General features: G+C 51.6%; 2 protein-coding genes across 2 annotated transcripts in view; both read right to left on the reverse strand.

The window, feature by feature from the left end:
• The window catches only part of LOC137772142 (neural cell adhesion molecule 1-like), a 43514-nt gene extending 36569 nt beyond the window's left edge, over window positions 1-6945 (reverse strand). Inside the window, 2 exon segments of the mRNA XM_068556049.1 lie at window positions 3877-4397; window positions 6922-6945. Of these exon segments, the coding sequence (XP_068412150.1) occupies window positions 3877-4397; window positions 6922-6945 (545 nt within the window).
• Window positions 6946-12233: 5288 nt separating this feature from the next.
• Window positions 12234-15676, reverse strand: LOC137772143 (thimet oligopeptidase-like; the record flags this gene model as incomplete). Its single annotated transcript, XM_068556050.1, is given in 9 exon segments — window positions 12234-12389; window positions 12602-12738; window positions 13369-13497; window positions 13603-13753; window positions 14431-14851; window positions 14936-14970; window positions 14972-15261; window positions 15264-15305; window positions 15505-15676. Coding segments are annotated over 9 exon segments (1533 nt in total), but the record flags the coding sequence as incomplete, so codon positions are not given.
• Window positions 15677-16258: the final 582 nt, after the last annotated feature.

The raw sequence follows: 16258 nt of genomic DNA on the forward strand, positions 1-16258 counted from the left end.
GTGATTTGAAGCTCAAGATCATGATCAAAAGAATGCAGTGCCTTTCTCAGCTCCACCAGTTTTTGCTTCTGAGGTTTACATGCCACTGCTGCCCTTGCTAATTATGAACGGAGATTCATTTTGTGATTTTTTTTCTCATAGGTTATATACAGTTATTCTTCAGTTCTGTAATTGTAGAATATGTTGGACGATTTATTGGTACTAAAGGCAGGGTTATCATTGCACATGCAAAAAGTGCTTTTTTTTGTTTTGTTTTGTTTTTGTTTTTTGCTTTATTGGAGTATAATTGCTTTACAATGGTGTGTTAGTTTCTGCTTTGTAACATAGTGAATCAGCTATACATTTTCATATATCCCCATATCTCCTCCCTCTTGCGTTTCCCTCCCAGCCTCCCTATCCCACCCCCTAGGTGGTCACAAAGCACCGAGCTGATCTCCCTGTGCTGTGCTGCTGCTTCTCACTAGCTGTTTTACATTTGGTAGTGTATATATGTCCATGCCAGTCTCTCACTGCGTCCCAGCTTACCCTTCCCCCTCCCCGTGTCCTCAAGTCCATTCTCTACACCTGCTTCTTTCTTCCTGTCCTGCCCCTAGGTTCTTCATAACCATTTTTTTTTAATTCCGTATATATCTGTTAGCATACGGTATTTCTCTTTCTGACTTACTTCACTCTGTATGACAGACTCTAGGTCCATCCACCTGACTACAAATAACTCAATTTCGTTCCTTTTTATAGCTGAGTAATATTCCATTGTATATATGTGCCACATCTTCTTTATCCATTCATCTGTCGATGGACACTTAGGTTGCTTCCATGTCCTGGCTATCGTAAATAGAGCTGCAATGAACATTCCAAGAAGAGGTTTTTAAATTGGATTATGCAGTATGTGTGTGTGTATACGTTTCTGTTTTTTTCCATACCCAAAATTACAAAGCTGCCATGGCTGGTCTTATGCAGGACTCTTCCACACGTGAGAAAATGAGAGTTGTCTATATGTTAAATCTGTATAGACTTCACAAGTGACCTTTTGTCTTTCATCGAAAGCACTTGACCTGCAGCAGTGTGGCCTCACCAGTGAAGGAGCAAAGGCTTTACTAAAGGCCCTTGAAAGCAACAGAACTCTGGTCGTTTTGGATATAAGAAAAAAATCCACTTGTTGGTATGTGGTCACTTTTTTTTTTAACTTGATTAACACATAGCAAAACAAAAAGAGTTTGTTCACGTATTGACAGTTTTTAAAACTTTATGTGTTTCACTTTCCTCATCGTATACAGTTGTCCCTTGAACAGCTTGGGGGTTAGGGGTGCCGCCCCCCACGCAGTTGAAAATCTGGGTATAAGTTTATAGTCAGTGGTTCCGCATCTGTGGATTCAACCAACCTTGGCTCGTGTAGGACGATAGTACATATTTATTGAAAAATATCCGTGTGTCAGTGGACCCGCGAGGTTCAAACCATGTTGTTCAAGTGTCAACTGTACTTTTGTAATGTTGCACTTCCCTTATGTTTTTAGCAGATAATGTACTAATTAAAGTGAGTTATACCTTTAAATTGTTCTTATCTCTACTCTGAATAGAGGTGACCCTAGATACTAAGCCTGCTTCCACCAAGAGCATTATTTCCTTGTTGTGCACCTCTGAATTCTTGCAAGGAGTACTTTATTCATTTGTCAGTTTCACAAGTAATTTTTTTAATAGCTTCTGTGTGCCAGATACGGGTCAGGCACTAGGGATAAAGCAGTGAACCAGACAGACAAAAGTCTTGCCCTCGTGGAGCTTACATTCTAGTGAAGGGGTTCAGATAGAAATGAGTAAACAGATAAGTAATATAATTTTAGATAGTAGGAAGTGCAGAAATATAGTAATGTGAGGAGAGTGAGGGGGAGCAGGTAGGACTCCATTGGATAGGTTTGTCAGGGGACGGCTTCACTGGAGAAGTGGCATTTGAACGGAGACCTGAATGAAGAGAGGAGCAAGCCATGGAAGATCTGGGGTAAGCACACTCCAGGACAAGGAGGCAATGAGTATGCAGGCATGTAGGTGGGTGGAGTATTTAAGGGAAAGCAAGGAGGCCAACATGGCCAGAGTACTGAGTGAAGAAGAGTGTGGTATGACGTGAGGTCAAGGAGCTAGCCAGGGGTCTGATCTTGTAAAGTCTTGAAGGCCAGAGTAAGGGTGTGGATTATTCTAAATGAGTAGAGGGTTTTGAACTGGAAAAAGGCATGATCCAAATAGTATCTGAATAAGATGACCTGGTATAGAGAACAGACTTGGGGGGATAAAGAAGAGAAACAGGGAGACCAGTTAGGAGACTATCACAGTGGTCCAAATAAGAGATGTTTATGGCTTAGCTTAGGTTGGAAGTTTGGAGCAAGTGAAAAGTGGTTGAATTCAGGTTGTGTTTTGAGGGTGTAGCTAACAGGGCTTGCCGATAGATTAGATGTGGGGTATGAAGGAAATAGTAACAAGGAGACAAGTCGTTGATGATTATGTGTGCAACTGGGTGGTATCACTTAGACAAAGGGGGCTGATGGGAGGAGCAGCTTTTGAGGGAATATCAGGACTTTGGTTTGTTATCTTAGATGCGCTTTAGGTATCTAAGTGTCTGGACAGTGCTCAGACTGTACTTTCTATCCAAAGGTATCCAAAGCCACTTTAGATGCAAAATGTTTAAAGTTGACCTTTGCTGCTGCCAAAATAGTAGCCATTGGGGGCAGTCTGCAAGGTGGCATCTTAGGTTTTTGAGGAAGAAATTAGAATACACAAAGGGGGAAATAAGTGTATAATTCCATAATGTAGATTTCATATTTAATTTTATGGGAAAAGCAATAATTAGTTGGCTTTTGGTTTTAAATGGAAATAGCCACTCACTGGGAAATAATTACTCTAATTTCAATTTATTTTACTTTAGATCATTCTGTGATGAAAGCGGTTATCCAAAATGTTCTCCAGATGGAAGGAGTGCCAAGTCAGAGGTATATAACATGTTTTAGTTCTCTCGGAAGAATTTCTCTTTAATGGCTTGTTTTTCTTTCTTTCTTAAAAGAAAATTATCAAGGTACTTTCTGCCACCTTAAAACTAAGTTTTTAGTCCAATGAAATGGCTTTTCTGTTTTTGAAAATGTTGTGTGATGCCTTAATTTAGGTTCCCAGAAATGCAGATTGAAAACCTTTGATTAACTTAAAGTATCTTAATTTCCAATGAAGATCAAACCCTCCTAAATTACCTGTAACTTAAATGGCATATTTATCATTTCTGTCTCAGTACCAGTGGATAACTTCTCCATTGGTGAAGGAAGCATCCACAACTGCTAGACAGAAAAAGAGAACTATAATTTTGGGAAGTGGTCGAAAAGGAAAAGCTACTATTAGAATTGGTTAACTCTTTCTTGTTTTTAATGCTACTAGAACTTATACCCCTTATGTTTTCCGATGTGCTAAAATTAAAACAGCCAGTATTAACCACATGCATATTAGGAGGCCTATATTAGGAGTCGCCAAGTGTGTCGGGTGCCGTGGACAGCTGAGGCACGTTTAGCGCAAAGGCAAGTTCCAGCGCATTGCAGAGAGCAGACGAAATACCCGGTGGTGAAAATTCACTGTTGCTAAGGGTTGAGACGAACCAAGAATTCCTCCTGTTTCTCAGGGTGTTCCGTTTGGCTGTTAATGAAATGTATTTCCAAGGAAGGCAGGCATGTGGCTGAAAAGGCCAGCGGTGCCGGGGGGTCACAGCGAGACCCTCCCATCTCGCCCCCCTCTGCCATCCTGTGCTCTGGGAGCAGAGCTCTCAGCTACAAGTGAAACATAGTAGCTTCCATATCCGGATTCTAAGATTTTCCAAAGCCCTTTAAAGGCCCCCTTCTCTGAGTGGTGCTTGACCTGCTGGTGTTTGGGGTGGGAGGGTGGCCTGGGTGGAGGGTCTGAGCGCCATCCTGAGGGAAGGGCTTTGGAGGCCTGTGTGCGCCTGAGACCGGGGGCCCAGTGCCCGTGTCCGAGGGGAGGCTAGCGCTGACTCCAGCCGTGCCGAGCCAGACGTCGCCCTCCGTCCCGACAAGCCAGCAAAGCCTGTCGCTCACCTTCCTGGCTGTGCTGCTTACACGTGCCCTCTGGGAAGGCCAGCCTGGCAGAGCTCTGTTCCTGCCCTTTGGGCTGCTGGTAACTGAGTACCTAGCCTGGGTGCTGGAGGGGAGGATCCATAGATGGTGGAGGCCCAGTGCCTGCCCAGGGTGCTGCCCCTCTGCTGAGGGACGCTCGCCCAGCTGGTTAGACCTGTTCGCACCCAACTGCCCACAGTCAGCGCCCAGGCTAGGAACAGCAGCCTCCCCGTTTCCTCGGTGTCTCCTAGTTTTGTTCCTTTCTTCTTTTCGCTGCCTTCCTCCCCAGAGAGGCAAGATACTAATCTTCAAGAACCAAATCAGGCCATGATTTTCCAGCTAAACTCATGACAGTTCTGCACTTCTGAATGACTGGGTACAAACATTTGCAAGGATGAGCTCTTGGGTGAGGCGCCAGCCAACTTTTCTAGCTTCATCTCTCTTGCTTGTGTGTGGGCACCGCCTGCTGCCCCAGATGCCTTGACTCCTCCATTTTCGTATATTCCTCCTCAGAATGCTGCCACCACCCCATCCTGGCCTTTGGGAATGTTAGCTGGCTGTTCCCCACAGCATCCTGTCAACCTGGTCCACTCTTTCTAACCTCTGTATGCCCTTCTATGAAATCTTGTCAGGTCCAACTGGAGGAAGACCACCTATATAGGTCAATTAGCTTGGGAAGGAACCCAACTGTGTGACCCAGTGTCTTTAAAATAACGTTAAAAAAAAAAAAAGAAAAAATGTTGTTCTAGAGCTCCTCTACCATCTCTTACCACCATCAGAAAACCACCCCCCAAAAGGGGGACCTCATTCATATTGAAAATAACTTCTTACCGTGTAGGCATTACCTTAGGGCATTCTAGACACTGGGGGAGGGAAAAGCCATTGTATTTTTTTCTAACATTCATGTTAAACTTCTTTCCAAAGTTCTTTAAACTGTGGTATTCTTACAGGTAGACAATGTTGCTGAACAAGCGTTTGTTTCTTCCCTTTTCTTCCCCCAGGCTCAAAGATTTGGAAAGAGAGAGTTTAACAGAAAAGGTAAGGTAATCTCCACCTGAACAAAATGTATGATCAAATGTGACCATTTGACAGACACTATGTAGTTCCTAAAAACAGATTTAAGTGGAATTGGCTCTCTTTTCCCTGAAGTTGAGGATAACGTGGATGTTTTTGTCTAACGTGCTGGACTAATAGGCTATTATTGGTTAGCTTTTGGTAACTCATCGAGTTTCCCAGTCTGGGTTCCGTACCATCGAGTCTGGATTATAATTTGTCCTGGTCACACTGTTTTTCAAAATCAGGTTTGTTCTAGTATGCTGTTATGTGTCTGTTTCACCTTTAATCTTTCCATTTTTCACCACTCTGGAGATGGTGTGATATGATCTTAATGAAAACAACAGGAACATGTCTTGTGAATATTTCGTTTTCTTTTTGGCCGACTCAGCATTGCCTGCCATTCAGTCATTGTTATGTGACCAGGCAGTGTAACTATTTGTGTATTAGTCCATTGATTCATAGCTTGGGAATGTGGAGACTTCTAAACCTATATCCTTCCCTTAGGAATGCGTGAAGGAGAAATGGAATCTCTTGCCTGAATTTCTGCAGACAGAAATAAAGAATCAGTTATGTGACTTGGAAACCAAATGACATAAAGAAGAATTATCAGAGGTTCAGTCGTCAGCATCCCGGGGGCTAGAAAACGTTTCCTCCCATGTAACTTGACTGTGACCAGGGAGGCAGGATCATCCCACCTCTCCCTGTTACCTGATAGTTAGAAAGGAAGCGCATGTGTTTCCTTATTCTCTCATGGCCACTTGTTGACATTCACTGCTACTTAAATTATCCTTTCCTGCTGTAGGAGGGCTACCTGGCTGAAGTCAAATCCCTTTTAAATACAGATTTGTCCTTGGAGAACATGCTTTCAGTCGGGAAGTGAATGGATGTCTAGAAAACGGGAGCCAGACAAGTGGTGAGGAGCGCAGAGTGGAAATAGCAGAGAAAAAGAAGTCCCCCAAACCTGTTTCCAAACTTTGCATGCCCAGGAGAAGCAAGTCCGATGGAGAAACAAAATGTAAGAGCACTTGACTCGTTTGACCTCGTTGGAGTCTGGTACCGCCTAAGGGGAGGACAGACTTGGTGCCGTAGGGTCTGTCTGTTTCCCCCACACACAACCCCTCCACCGGCAGTACTTGTTTTTTGTGTATCTTTTTTTTATTTTTATTTTTTGGGGGGTGGGGGTGGCTGTGTTGCTCGGCTTGTACGATCTTAGTTCTCCAACCAGGGATCGAACCCGGGCCCTCGGCAGTGAGAGTGCCGAGTCTTAACCACTGGACCGCCGTGGAATTCCCTCTTGTGTATACTTGTAGCTAGCTTAGATATATACTTTAAATTTTTGTCTTCGACCAAGTTATAGAGCATTAGATCCCCAAATGTGGTTGAATTTATGAGGTATAAGAAAACAGGAGCTGCTGATATTTATGACTTGTAAGTGACATGCCTGTTGAAGCTAAACATTTATTCTTAGACTCCTTCCCCGCTTGTAGTCAGAGTAACTCTTCTGGAATTTTTAAAAATAAGAGCCTGGGACTTGAGCTCAGGTCAGGTGCTTGGCCACTTCATCGTTTGACGAAATAAGCAGAGGCTCTGTTTCCTTATCCGTCTCAGGGTTGGGCCCTTCATACAAGAGCTTGTGTTAAAATGGCCTAGCAAACTGGCAGGTGCTAATTTGATGACTTTATGAAGACGGTGGTTGCTTAGAATAAGAAGAGAAGGGTACTTAATCCTCAGAACCTGGTCTGTGCACCAGCTTGCTAATGCTGAAGAACTGTACCTTGGCTGTGAACTCTTTGTTCATAGTGGCTTTTTTGTTTCTTTTCTGTAAGCAGCTGAAGTCTCATGTAGCCCCAGGATTACAAGGCAAACTACCAGGCAGACCACCATCACATCTCATTTCACAAGGGGGTCAGTATATAATGAATGGACAGCCCCCATTTTAGGGGCCAACTGTTTTTGCTAAAACACATATAGAATTAGTAGGATGTAACTTAGTAATTCTGACTTCCACATTGCTTAGGTTTTCCTTTTGATATTCTGTTTTTAGACATTCATGAACAGCATTTCTGAAGACCTCATCCATTTTTACTCTTAGCATAGGAAACTTCAAATGTACATACACAAAATACCAAGGATAGTAAAATGAACCCCTGTGTACCTATCACCCAGTATCAACAGTTAACAGCTCCTGGCTGTTGTTTCATCTATACCGCCATATGCTCCAAGTGAAAACTATTCCAAATGGATTACAACTCCATACACCCCCATGTCCCCCCAGTTGGATTACTTTGAGACAAATCGGACATGTCATCTTATCCACAAATACGATATTTCTAGATGACAAGGTCTCTTTCTCTGACAAGTTTTTTATTCATATTTTGCTATAATTGCTAACATCTAGCAAACAGTCTTTTGAAGAAGACAAAGCATGCCTTACAAAGTGTAACAGTTCCTTACTAACAAATATATAGCAGTGTTCATACCTCCCCTTGTGTAACAGAGTTTGGTTGATTTGTTCCTTAAGCCTTTCAAGTGATAGATTCCTTATTTTCTTGCCATTTATTTAAAGAAAAGAGGTCTTTTGTCTAATAGCTTCTAGGTCTGGCTGACTGCATCGTTTTGGTGGTGAATGTGTTCCCTTGTCTCCAGTTTTCTGTCAACTGGTAGATAGGCCTAGAGTCCTGATCAGATTCCAGCTTTGTTTTGTGCGACTTCATTGACGGTATGGGGCTGTCCATCAGAGACATGTAATGTCTCTTCGGTGATTCTAGCAGCCGTTGATCAAAGTCTAGATCCATTATTTCTTAGGGTTTGCAAAACGGTGGTATTCTAAACCTGTCATCCAAAGAAACATTAAGCTCGAAGCTTGTTTTAGTGTCCTGGCAAAAAGGGCTTCTCCTTGGAGGGAAGAGGGTGTCCATGGCCTGAATCTTTCCAAACAGACAGTACTCTTGGTAGGGAGGAATATAAGTTGTTTTGTGCCCACTGCAAGTCTAGGGTCTGGCTGAGCTACCAGTTGGCCTTACTGTGTGTGACAGCCCTGCCAAACAGAAACCTGAGGAAGACCCTGAAGAAGCAAAATCAGGTGATTCTGTCGATGAAGAAGAAAAAGACCAGGTAGGGCTCGCGTTTCAGTTTCTTAACTCTGCCTTATTTTGGTACACTTGCTGGTAATTGTGAATGTACACTTGGTCTGTCTATGGACCGTAAGTGACTGAGAGGGTGTTAGAACATATCCCTGGACCCAGGGCAGTACGTAGTGTATTATGGTTAGACCCGAGGAGTCAGCAGGCCCGTAACTTTGGTGTGTTCTCTCCTGTCTACCTTCCTACCTCTCCAGCTGTCAAGATTTTCCAGTCAAACCAGCAGATGTGATGCGTTTAGAGCATTTCCTTCTGATGTCAGATAAGCTCCTTTCCCACATCTAATTTCTCTGTAAAAGCAGAGTTGTCGCGTTATTATGTGTATTGTAATAATGCTGCTTAGACATTTTAGGTTAGAAAACTGGTGGCTTGCCAAAGGCCTCCAATATAGAAAATGTCAGTCTCTAGCACTGTCCCGTGTGACTTGAGGGGCAAACCTAGATACTACCAGATGGTCACACGCTATCTATTTCATTCCTGCCACAGGATTAGCTGTGTAAGTCGGGAAGTCTGTAGGTTTACAGGTGGGTAGTAAATGCCTTGTTACCTGCTAAAGATGAGTATCCGTGGTTTGCTCTAAGGCAGGGTTTCTCAAGCAAGGCATTGACTTTTGGGGCCAGATAAACCTTTGCTGTGGGTGTGAGTCCTGTGCATCGTAGAGTGTTTAGCAAGTTCCCGACCTCTACTCACTAGATGCCCGTAACATTCCCTCTCTCTCCTCCCAGTTGTGACAAGCAAAATCACCTTCAGGCTTTCCCAGATGTCCCCTGGGGGGCACAATTGCACTGAGCGAGAAGCACTGGACTCAAGGCTAGCAATATCATTGAGGTAGACTTGACGTCCTGTTGTAAAAGACATACTCATTCTCCTGTTTTTATTTTGGAAATTAGATGCCACTGTTCATGATCCTTATTCAGATGTCTGTAATTAAGTTGTCAGACTACCCACTCACAGGTGGGACACTGAGACAGAGGGAAACAGCTTGTCCAAGTCACATGGCCACATCCCTTGCCTCCTAAGAAAACGTGTCACAAGGGAAGCAAGCTGGCTCTTGTAATATTGACAAGTGTTTTTTTTTAAACAAATGTGCCAGTTTTAGAGTTGTTCTTTGCCCTCTAAACTTTTGGAGGGCTTCCATAGCCTTCAAGCTTCTGAAGAAACGAACTGGGGCACTCTTTCCCAAGCAGGAAGCAGTTTCGCTGGCAGTGTGTGAGAGGCCTTGGGGACTTGGAGGGTGAACACTTGTCGCAACAGGGTTTATCCCGATATGCTAGAGTAAGGCTCAGTGCACCACACCGGTGTCATCAGGTAGTGTTTGTTGGTCAAACAAGTAGTACTACAGAGAGAATCTTACTTTAGTCAATTTAAAGTTTTGAGATCTCACTATGTTTTTTAAAACAGGTATTAAATACATGCATTTGGTAAAACAGTACAAAAGGCTGTTTGGTACATAGCAGCCAAAGAAAAACAATGTGGCTATTCCGTGCTGAGCTATGCTGTGAGTGTTATCAAATAGGTACTGGATTCTGAGGCCTTTGTTCAGGAACAAAAAAGCATATAAAATATCTGATTACCACAACTAAGGAGCCGGCCTGTGGCAACTAAGACCCGGCACAATTAACTAAGTAGCTAACTGACTAACTTTTTTAAAATCTCATTAATAGGTTTTTAATACGATTTTTAAAAATTTATTTTATTTATTTATTTTATTTATTTTTGGCTGCGTTGGCTCTTCCTTGCTGCGTGCGTGCTTTCTCCAGTTGCGGCGAGCGGGGGCTACTCTTGGTTGCGGTGCGTGGGCTTCTCATTGCGGTGGCTTCTCTTGTTGCGGAGCACGGGCTCTAGGCACGCGAGCATCCGTAGTTGTGGCTCGCGGGCTCTAGAGTGCAGGCTCAGTAGTTGTGGCGCACGGGCTTTGTTACTCCGCAGCGTGTGAGAACTTCCCAGACCAGGGCTTGAACCCTTGTCCCCTGCATTGGGAGGCGGATTCTTAACCACTGTGCCACCAGGGAAGCCCGAGCTCTAACCTTTTAAAAAATGTGTTCCTTCCACCTTCATGGAGCAGGCGTAGGGGATGGGGAGGAGTGAGAACCCGATTGGCAGGGGTCCGGTCGCAACCCCGGAAGGGGACGGGGGAGGATCTAAGAGGTGGCACCGGGCCACAGTCGACCCCCAGTGACAGCTAACAGCTGCACTGCTGCCCCTTCCTGCCCCAGGACCTGAGCCCAGGTCCCGGGGCGGCTGGAGAAACGCACTGTCTTTGGTGAGATGCTCTTACTGTGTGGAGCTGCCCCGGCGCCCACACCCCTGCAGGGCCCTGTGCCCGTCCTCCCTGCCCCCTGCCCAGGGCTCGGGGAATAGCAGTCTCTGTGGGGCAACCTGCTTCCAAGTCCTTCAGTGACCATGGAGGAGTGGGAACGGGCTGGGCTGCCGGAGAGCCTGGGCATGCAACACCTGAGCTCAGCCCTGGGGGCTCACGTGAGGGCAGGGGCTGGGGGGTGAGCGGAGGGGCCTCCAGCCGGCGTCAGTCTGGGCCCTGGACCCAGAGAAAGGCCTCACCCTCTCAGTCCTGACCTGCCGCTTGGGAACCCTGTGGCCCACCAGCCCGAGGCCTGTGGCGCCCGCCACAGACTGCCCGGCACACGGCTGGGGTGCCAACGCCACACCTGGTTTTTGCACGGGGACCATCGGGGGGCTCGGTGCACAGGAAGAGGAGCAGCCCCCAGGCCCCGACACGCCCCTTCCACGTCCATCGAGAAGCGCGGGATGGAAGGCCGGCTGTGCTCCCTTTCGAGCCCCAGGCAATTCGCAGGAACAGCCCTCCCGGCCACGGGGTGCCTGCCCACTGGCTCTGGGCCTGCGACCAGCCCAGAACACAGATGGCACAGAAGTGGGTGCAGGGAGCTGAGCCGGGTCTGCAGAAGGGCAGACACCACAGCCTGGTCCACAGCCGACTGGCCCAGGGCGGGTGAGAACGGGCGGGCAGGCTGAGGGGAGGACAGAACATGGCACAGCCTGCCCTCCTGGGCCCCGGGGAGAAGGTCGGGGCGCTGCCCGCGCCCTCGCTCCGCTGCCTGGCGTCCTTTGTGGGGGCGAAGGGCCGGAGGCAGGGCTCCCGAGGAGTTCAAAGGCCAGGGAAGGACACACGGAATGGTCCAGACCCACCCTACCGCTCCAGTGGGGCAGCACTCTCTCTGAATTCCTACTGCCGCCAAAACACATCCCTAAGGCCTTTGGGAAGAATTGCTAGGACCCAGGAAGGCGGCCCCTTGCTGTGGTCCAGACTTCACCAGCTGCCGATGAGCGGAGGGAGCCAGCCGGCCGGCTGTGAGCAGGAGGACAGGGCACGGGCACAGGGACAGCCACAGCCGGGCTTCCCACAGCTGTGCCCACCGCCAGAAGCAGCTGCAGCCAATCACAGCCCTCGCCATGCCAAACAGTGCCGGGCAGGCGAGAGGCCGGCAGGAACCTGACACCCCCTCACTGGAGAGCCGGCCCAGCCGGGGTTGGGGGAGCCATCCCCGTCTGAACTCACCCCACAGCTCAGCCATCTCCCAGTGACCCAGACGCTACACCAGCAGAGAGCATCCTGCAACAGCCGCAGGGCTGATCCCCGACCAAGGTCAGAACTCCCCCCAGTGTGATGGCCCCCATGCCGCTCCTGTGGTGGAAGGGACCGCAGGCAGAGACCAGGAGTGGAGTCTTTTTATGAATGGCTGCGTTTTCAAAGAACTGTTTTGTAAGCAGGAAAGCTCCCCAGGAAGGGATTGCATTAGTGCAACAAGGGGGAGCCTTGACGCCAGGCTCTCCAGACACGTCCAGGTGGAGACTTTTGGCTGAGGCCGGCCGCCAGGGACTCAGGGGCTGGGAGGACACGCGGCCCCTCCCCCGCCCCGGCGGGGCGCTAAGGCACCGGGCCCGCCTGGGTGGCCAGAACCCCGTGCCGTCAGCAGGCCGGCGGCTTGCAGCCCTCAACCTGCAGCCCTTTGCTCAGGAGGAAGGCATCCTGCCTGGGGTCGCAAGCCAGGAAGAGCTTCACCATGCCCTTGGCATCCTTGGAGCCGCCTGGCCTCAGAATGCAGCTTCTGTAGTCCATGGCAACCTGCCGAGAGGGGGCGGGGCTGCAGGAGGGTGGAGCTCCGCCTTCACTGAGGGTGTGGGTGTGGCCACCTCTGCTGTGACTGAACAAAGGGCGGGGAGCAGGAGGTCCAGGGCAGGGCTCTCAGAGCCTGGCTGGCCCAGGCGGGCGGCACAAGCATCTAGGCCCAGGCCAAGGACCTCCGTGTTGGTCTGCGCGGCAGGACGGTCTCTCACCTTGCCACTCAGGACGCCCTCCTGCTTGAAGCGTGTGTGGAACGTATCCGCGGAGTACACCTCGCTGCACAGGTAGCCATAGGACTGGGCGTTGTATCTTCCTGCCAGGCGGCCGAAGGTCGCAGGCAGGTGGGTCCGTGGGACACACGCGGAGAGGCTCCTGCCCGGCCCCCTGGCCGCTCGGTGCCCCTTCCCCAGAGCGGGGGGCCTCCAACAGCCCTGTCTCAGTCCCCTGCCACTAGAGGGAGTATTGGCCCAACACTTGTAGAAAACGGGGACCTTGTGGGCAACTCAGTGGAGGGACACAAATCAATCTTTGCCGACTTTCTGCTGAAGCTCACGAGGGTTCACCCCTAAGCCTCTTACAAGGTCAACTGCCGAGGCTCCGAGGGATGAGTCAGGGCTCGCCCTCCAGCACGGGGAGAGCGCGGGTTAAAGCGCTCACGAGGGAGTGAACCGCGTGTCCGCACCGACACGCATGGGCAAACCTCGTCCACGCGTTCCCTCGTCTGGGCTATGAAGCCCTCTCCTGCCTCTTCCAGGCTCTCCAGAAAGCACGTGCAGATACGCCCACCCCACCCTCAGACTCCGCGGGCCACAGCTGGAGGGACCAGCCAAGGAACCGAGGCAGGAAGAGGCCAGAGGTCACCGGGCCTCGGCCAGAGCCTGTCAGTCGGTCCCCTTTCACACACCACCAGACGATCCTCTTGACCTAGGCAGTAGCCGCCAACCGACCGCTAAGGTGGGCCCGGCGTGTGCTTGGCTACCTGGCATGGCTGGGCCCCCGAGGATCTCCTGGCAGAGGCGGGCATTCTTCTGGGCTGGGTCCACAGGCGTCTGCATGTGCAGGGCCTGGTCAACCTCGGCCAGGACGATCTGGCGCAGGTTGAAGAGGCCTGGGGGGCGGGAGGAAGGAGACGGGGGGATGGCACTGTGTCCAGGCCGCGCTTTCCAGCCGGGCGGTCCGGGCGCCCCCTTCCCTTCCCTCGGCCCGGCTGCACCTGAGTTGGCCTGCCGGGACTTGATGAGCTTGTCCCGCAGCCCCTGGGGGATGGCGCTGCCCGTGCCCCACCGAGACTGGCAGCAGCGCCAAGGCCTCTCAGGGTGCGGTGCCCCCGGCCCCAGAGCCTTCCCTCTGGTTCTCATCACCGGCTGTCACCAGAGTCGCAGGCAACGTGCCTTTCTTTTCTTTTTTCCGGCCCTCAGCCACGCAAAGGGGTGAAGCCCTGACACTCGCTGCCACGTGCATGGACCCTGAGAACACGATGCTCAGCGAGAGAAGTCAGACACAGAAGGACACACAGGGTGTGACCCTACTGAGGGGAAACTTCCAGAACAGGTAGATCCACAGAGTCAGAGTGGGTTCCTGGTTGTCAGGGGCTGGGGAGGGGAGGGAGTGATAACTAAGGACGTGATGGACATTTTTGGGGTGATGGAAATGTTCCAAAACAGGGCAGTAGTGATGGCTGCACAGCTCAGGAAACTGTCCCCACGCACTCCGGTGCAGCCTGTGAGAGCATCGCTCTCAGGATGAAGGGCTGACCGCAGGAAGACTGAACGAGCAGTGGGTCCTGGGCCCAGACGCTCAGCTCGCCCCCCCCCGCCCCCCCAGCCGTGGGGAAGTCACTGGGACTTGCTGAGCCTCCACTGAGACTGGCAGCAGCCCCAGGGCCTCACAGGGCGTGGCGCTCCCGGCCCCAGAGCCTTCTCTCTGGTTCTCATCGCCGCCTGTCACCAGACTTGCATGCAACGTGCCTTTCTTTTCTCTTGTCTTTTTTAAAGGCAGCTCTTGAGTACATGTACTTAACATGCAGGGAACCAGTCCTGACTCCTTGATCTGGGGCTTCCAGCCTCCAGAGTCTCGAGGACATCCATTTCTGTTGTTTACGTGCCCAGTGCGTGGGCTTTGATGATGGAAGCTGACACCGAGGGCGTCGCCACGTGCGGGGTGACATCAGCGGAAGAATCCCGTGGCGAGGGTCTGCCTGAGGACCACGCGCGCCCGGGCCCTCCCCGGCCCCTGCCCACAGCCCCGCGCCCGCACCCACCTGGGAGCGGAGCTGGTGCATCGCTTGCCAGAACTCGTGGAAGTAGGTCTCCAGCTCATGGTGCTGCAGCAGGGAGGGCGGGTCGGGCGTGGGCTTGGTGAAGTTGGCCACCATGGCCACGATGGCGATCTGGCGGCTCCCATCCTGCTGCAGGCAGCCTGGCTGCAGGCCGAAGCAGGCCGTGTGCCCGGACTTCCCTTCCCTGGGGAGGGACGCAGGGTGAGGCCCAGCTTCCGCAGAGGAGCCCCGGCCCATGGCCGACAGGTTCACGCACGCACGCACGCACCGAGGGTAGAGGTCCAGGTAGAACTTGCTGATGGATGACCTTGCCCGAGGCCACGTCCCGGACCGTGTAGAGCCTCACGTCTTGGTGACACACGTTGGCGCCCTCCTCCAGGTCGAAGGTCAGCCCCAGCAGCTCCTGGGAGATGCCCAGCAGCCCGCGCGTGACCACCTGCATGGGGAAGGACTCATTGCGCAGGTACTGGTCCTCGTGGTAGCACGTCTCTTCCCCCTGGTTCATGTAGTAGTGCAGGTCCCAGGCATTGATGAGCCCGGCAAAGTGCAGGCCCCGCCTCTGGCACTCGGCCTTCTTTAGCTCCAGGATCACGGCCGCTCCTGCTCCCCGAGGGGCTTCAGCTTCTGGGCCAGCTCATCTGCGGGCGGAGGGGAGAGGCTCGGCTATGTCCCTGTGGCGGCCCCCCAGCTGCCCCACCCTGCGCCCCTCGAGGCAGAATGAAGGGTCCGGGAAGGTGACCCCCAAGGGCTGACACAGTGGGGTCTCAGGCAGCACCACGTCCAGTTAAGGTCCGCCTGACGCCCTCCCCACTGGGACTCAGGTGGAGGCGGGGTTACCTAGGAAAGTGGCCACCACCTGGCTGGTCTTGGCCATGTTCATCTCCAGCACGGAGTCAGCACGCGTGCTGAACCCCAGCAGGCAGGACTTCTGGGCCTGCAGCCTCACCAGCTCCCCGAGGATCGTGCAGTTCTCCTGGAACCCAGAGCCGGCCGGCGCTGGGGACCGTGGGCCATGCCCTCCCCGTGGGGCCCCGGGCCAGGTCTCTGCGGGCGGGCAGGCCTCTCAGGCCACTGGCGGGCACAGCCAATCCCCCTCCCTCCTCCTCCTGGCCCGGATTTCTAGACACTTTGGTGCTGTCCTAACACGTGGTCTTTCTTAACACAGGTCCTTTTGGAACCAGAAACGGTGTGAACCGTGATGGGCTCTAAGGCCAAGGGCAGGAAGAAATGCGACCAGCCTCTCCAGGAGCCACCCAGGGGCCTCCCCGGGCTCAACATTACAAACTCGGCTGCCGAGCAGACAGCAGCTCATGCCCACGGCGCCCGAACACCCAGCCCCTGGACGTCGAGACGCCTGTTGCTGCAGGTGGCCCATGGCTGGCTGGTGAGGCCCGGCCCCAGGCGTACGCCACCTTCTCTGGGGCCACCTCTCCGGTTCTGCGGTGGGGTTCTCCTGGGAGTCCCCAGTCACCACAGGACCAACGTGGCCTGTCTGCAGCCCAAGAAGGTGGGGACACAGGACTGCCCCCCGTGCCCCCCACATCACCCGCGAGGCCGAGCAAGCACCAGTGGTGTCTGCGGGGAAGATGAA

This window comes from Eschrichtius robustus, chromosome 11, assembly GCF_028021215.1.
Source record: "Eschrichtius robustus isolate mEscRob2 chromosome 11, mEscRob2.pri, whole genome shotgun sequence".
Lineage (NCBI taxonomy): Eukaryota > Metazoa > Chordata > Mammalia > Artiodactyla > Eschrichtiidae > Eschrichtius > Eschrichtius robustus.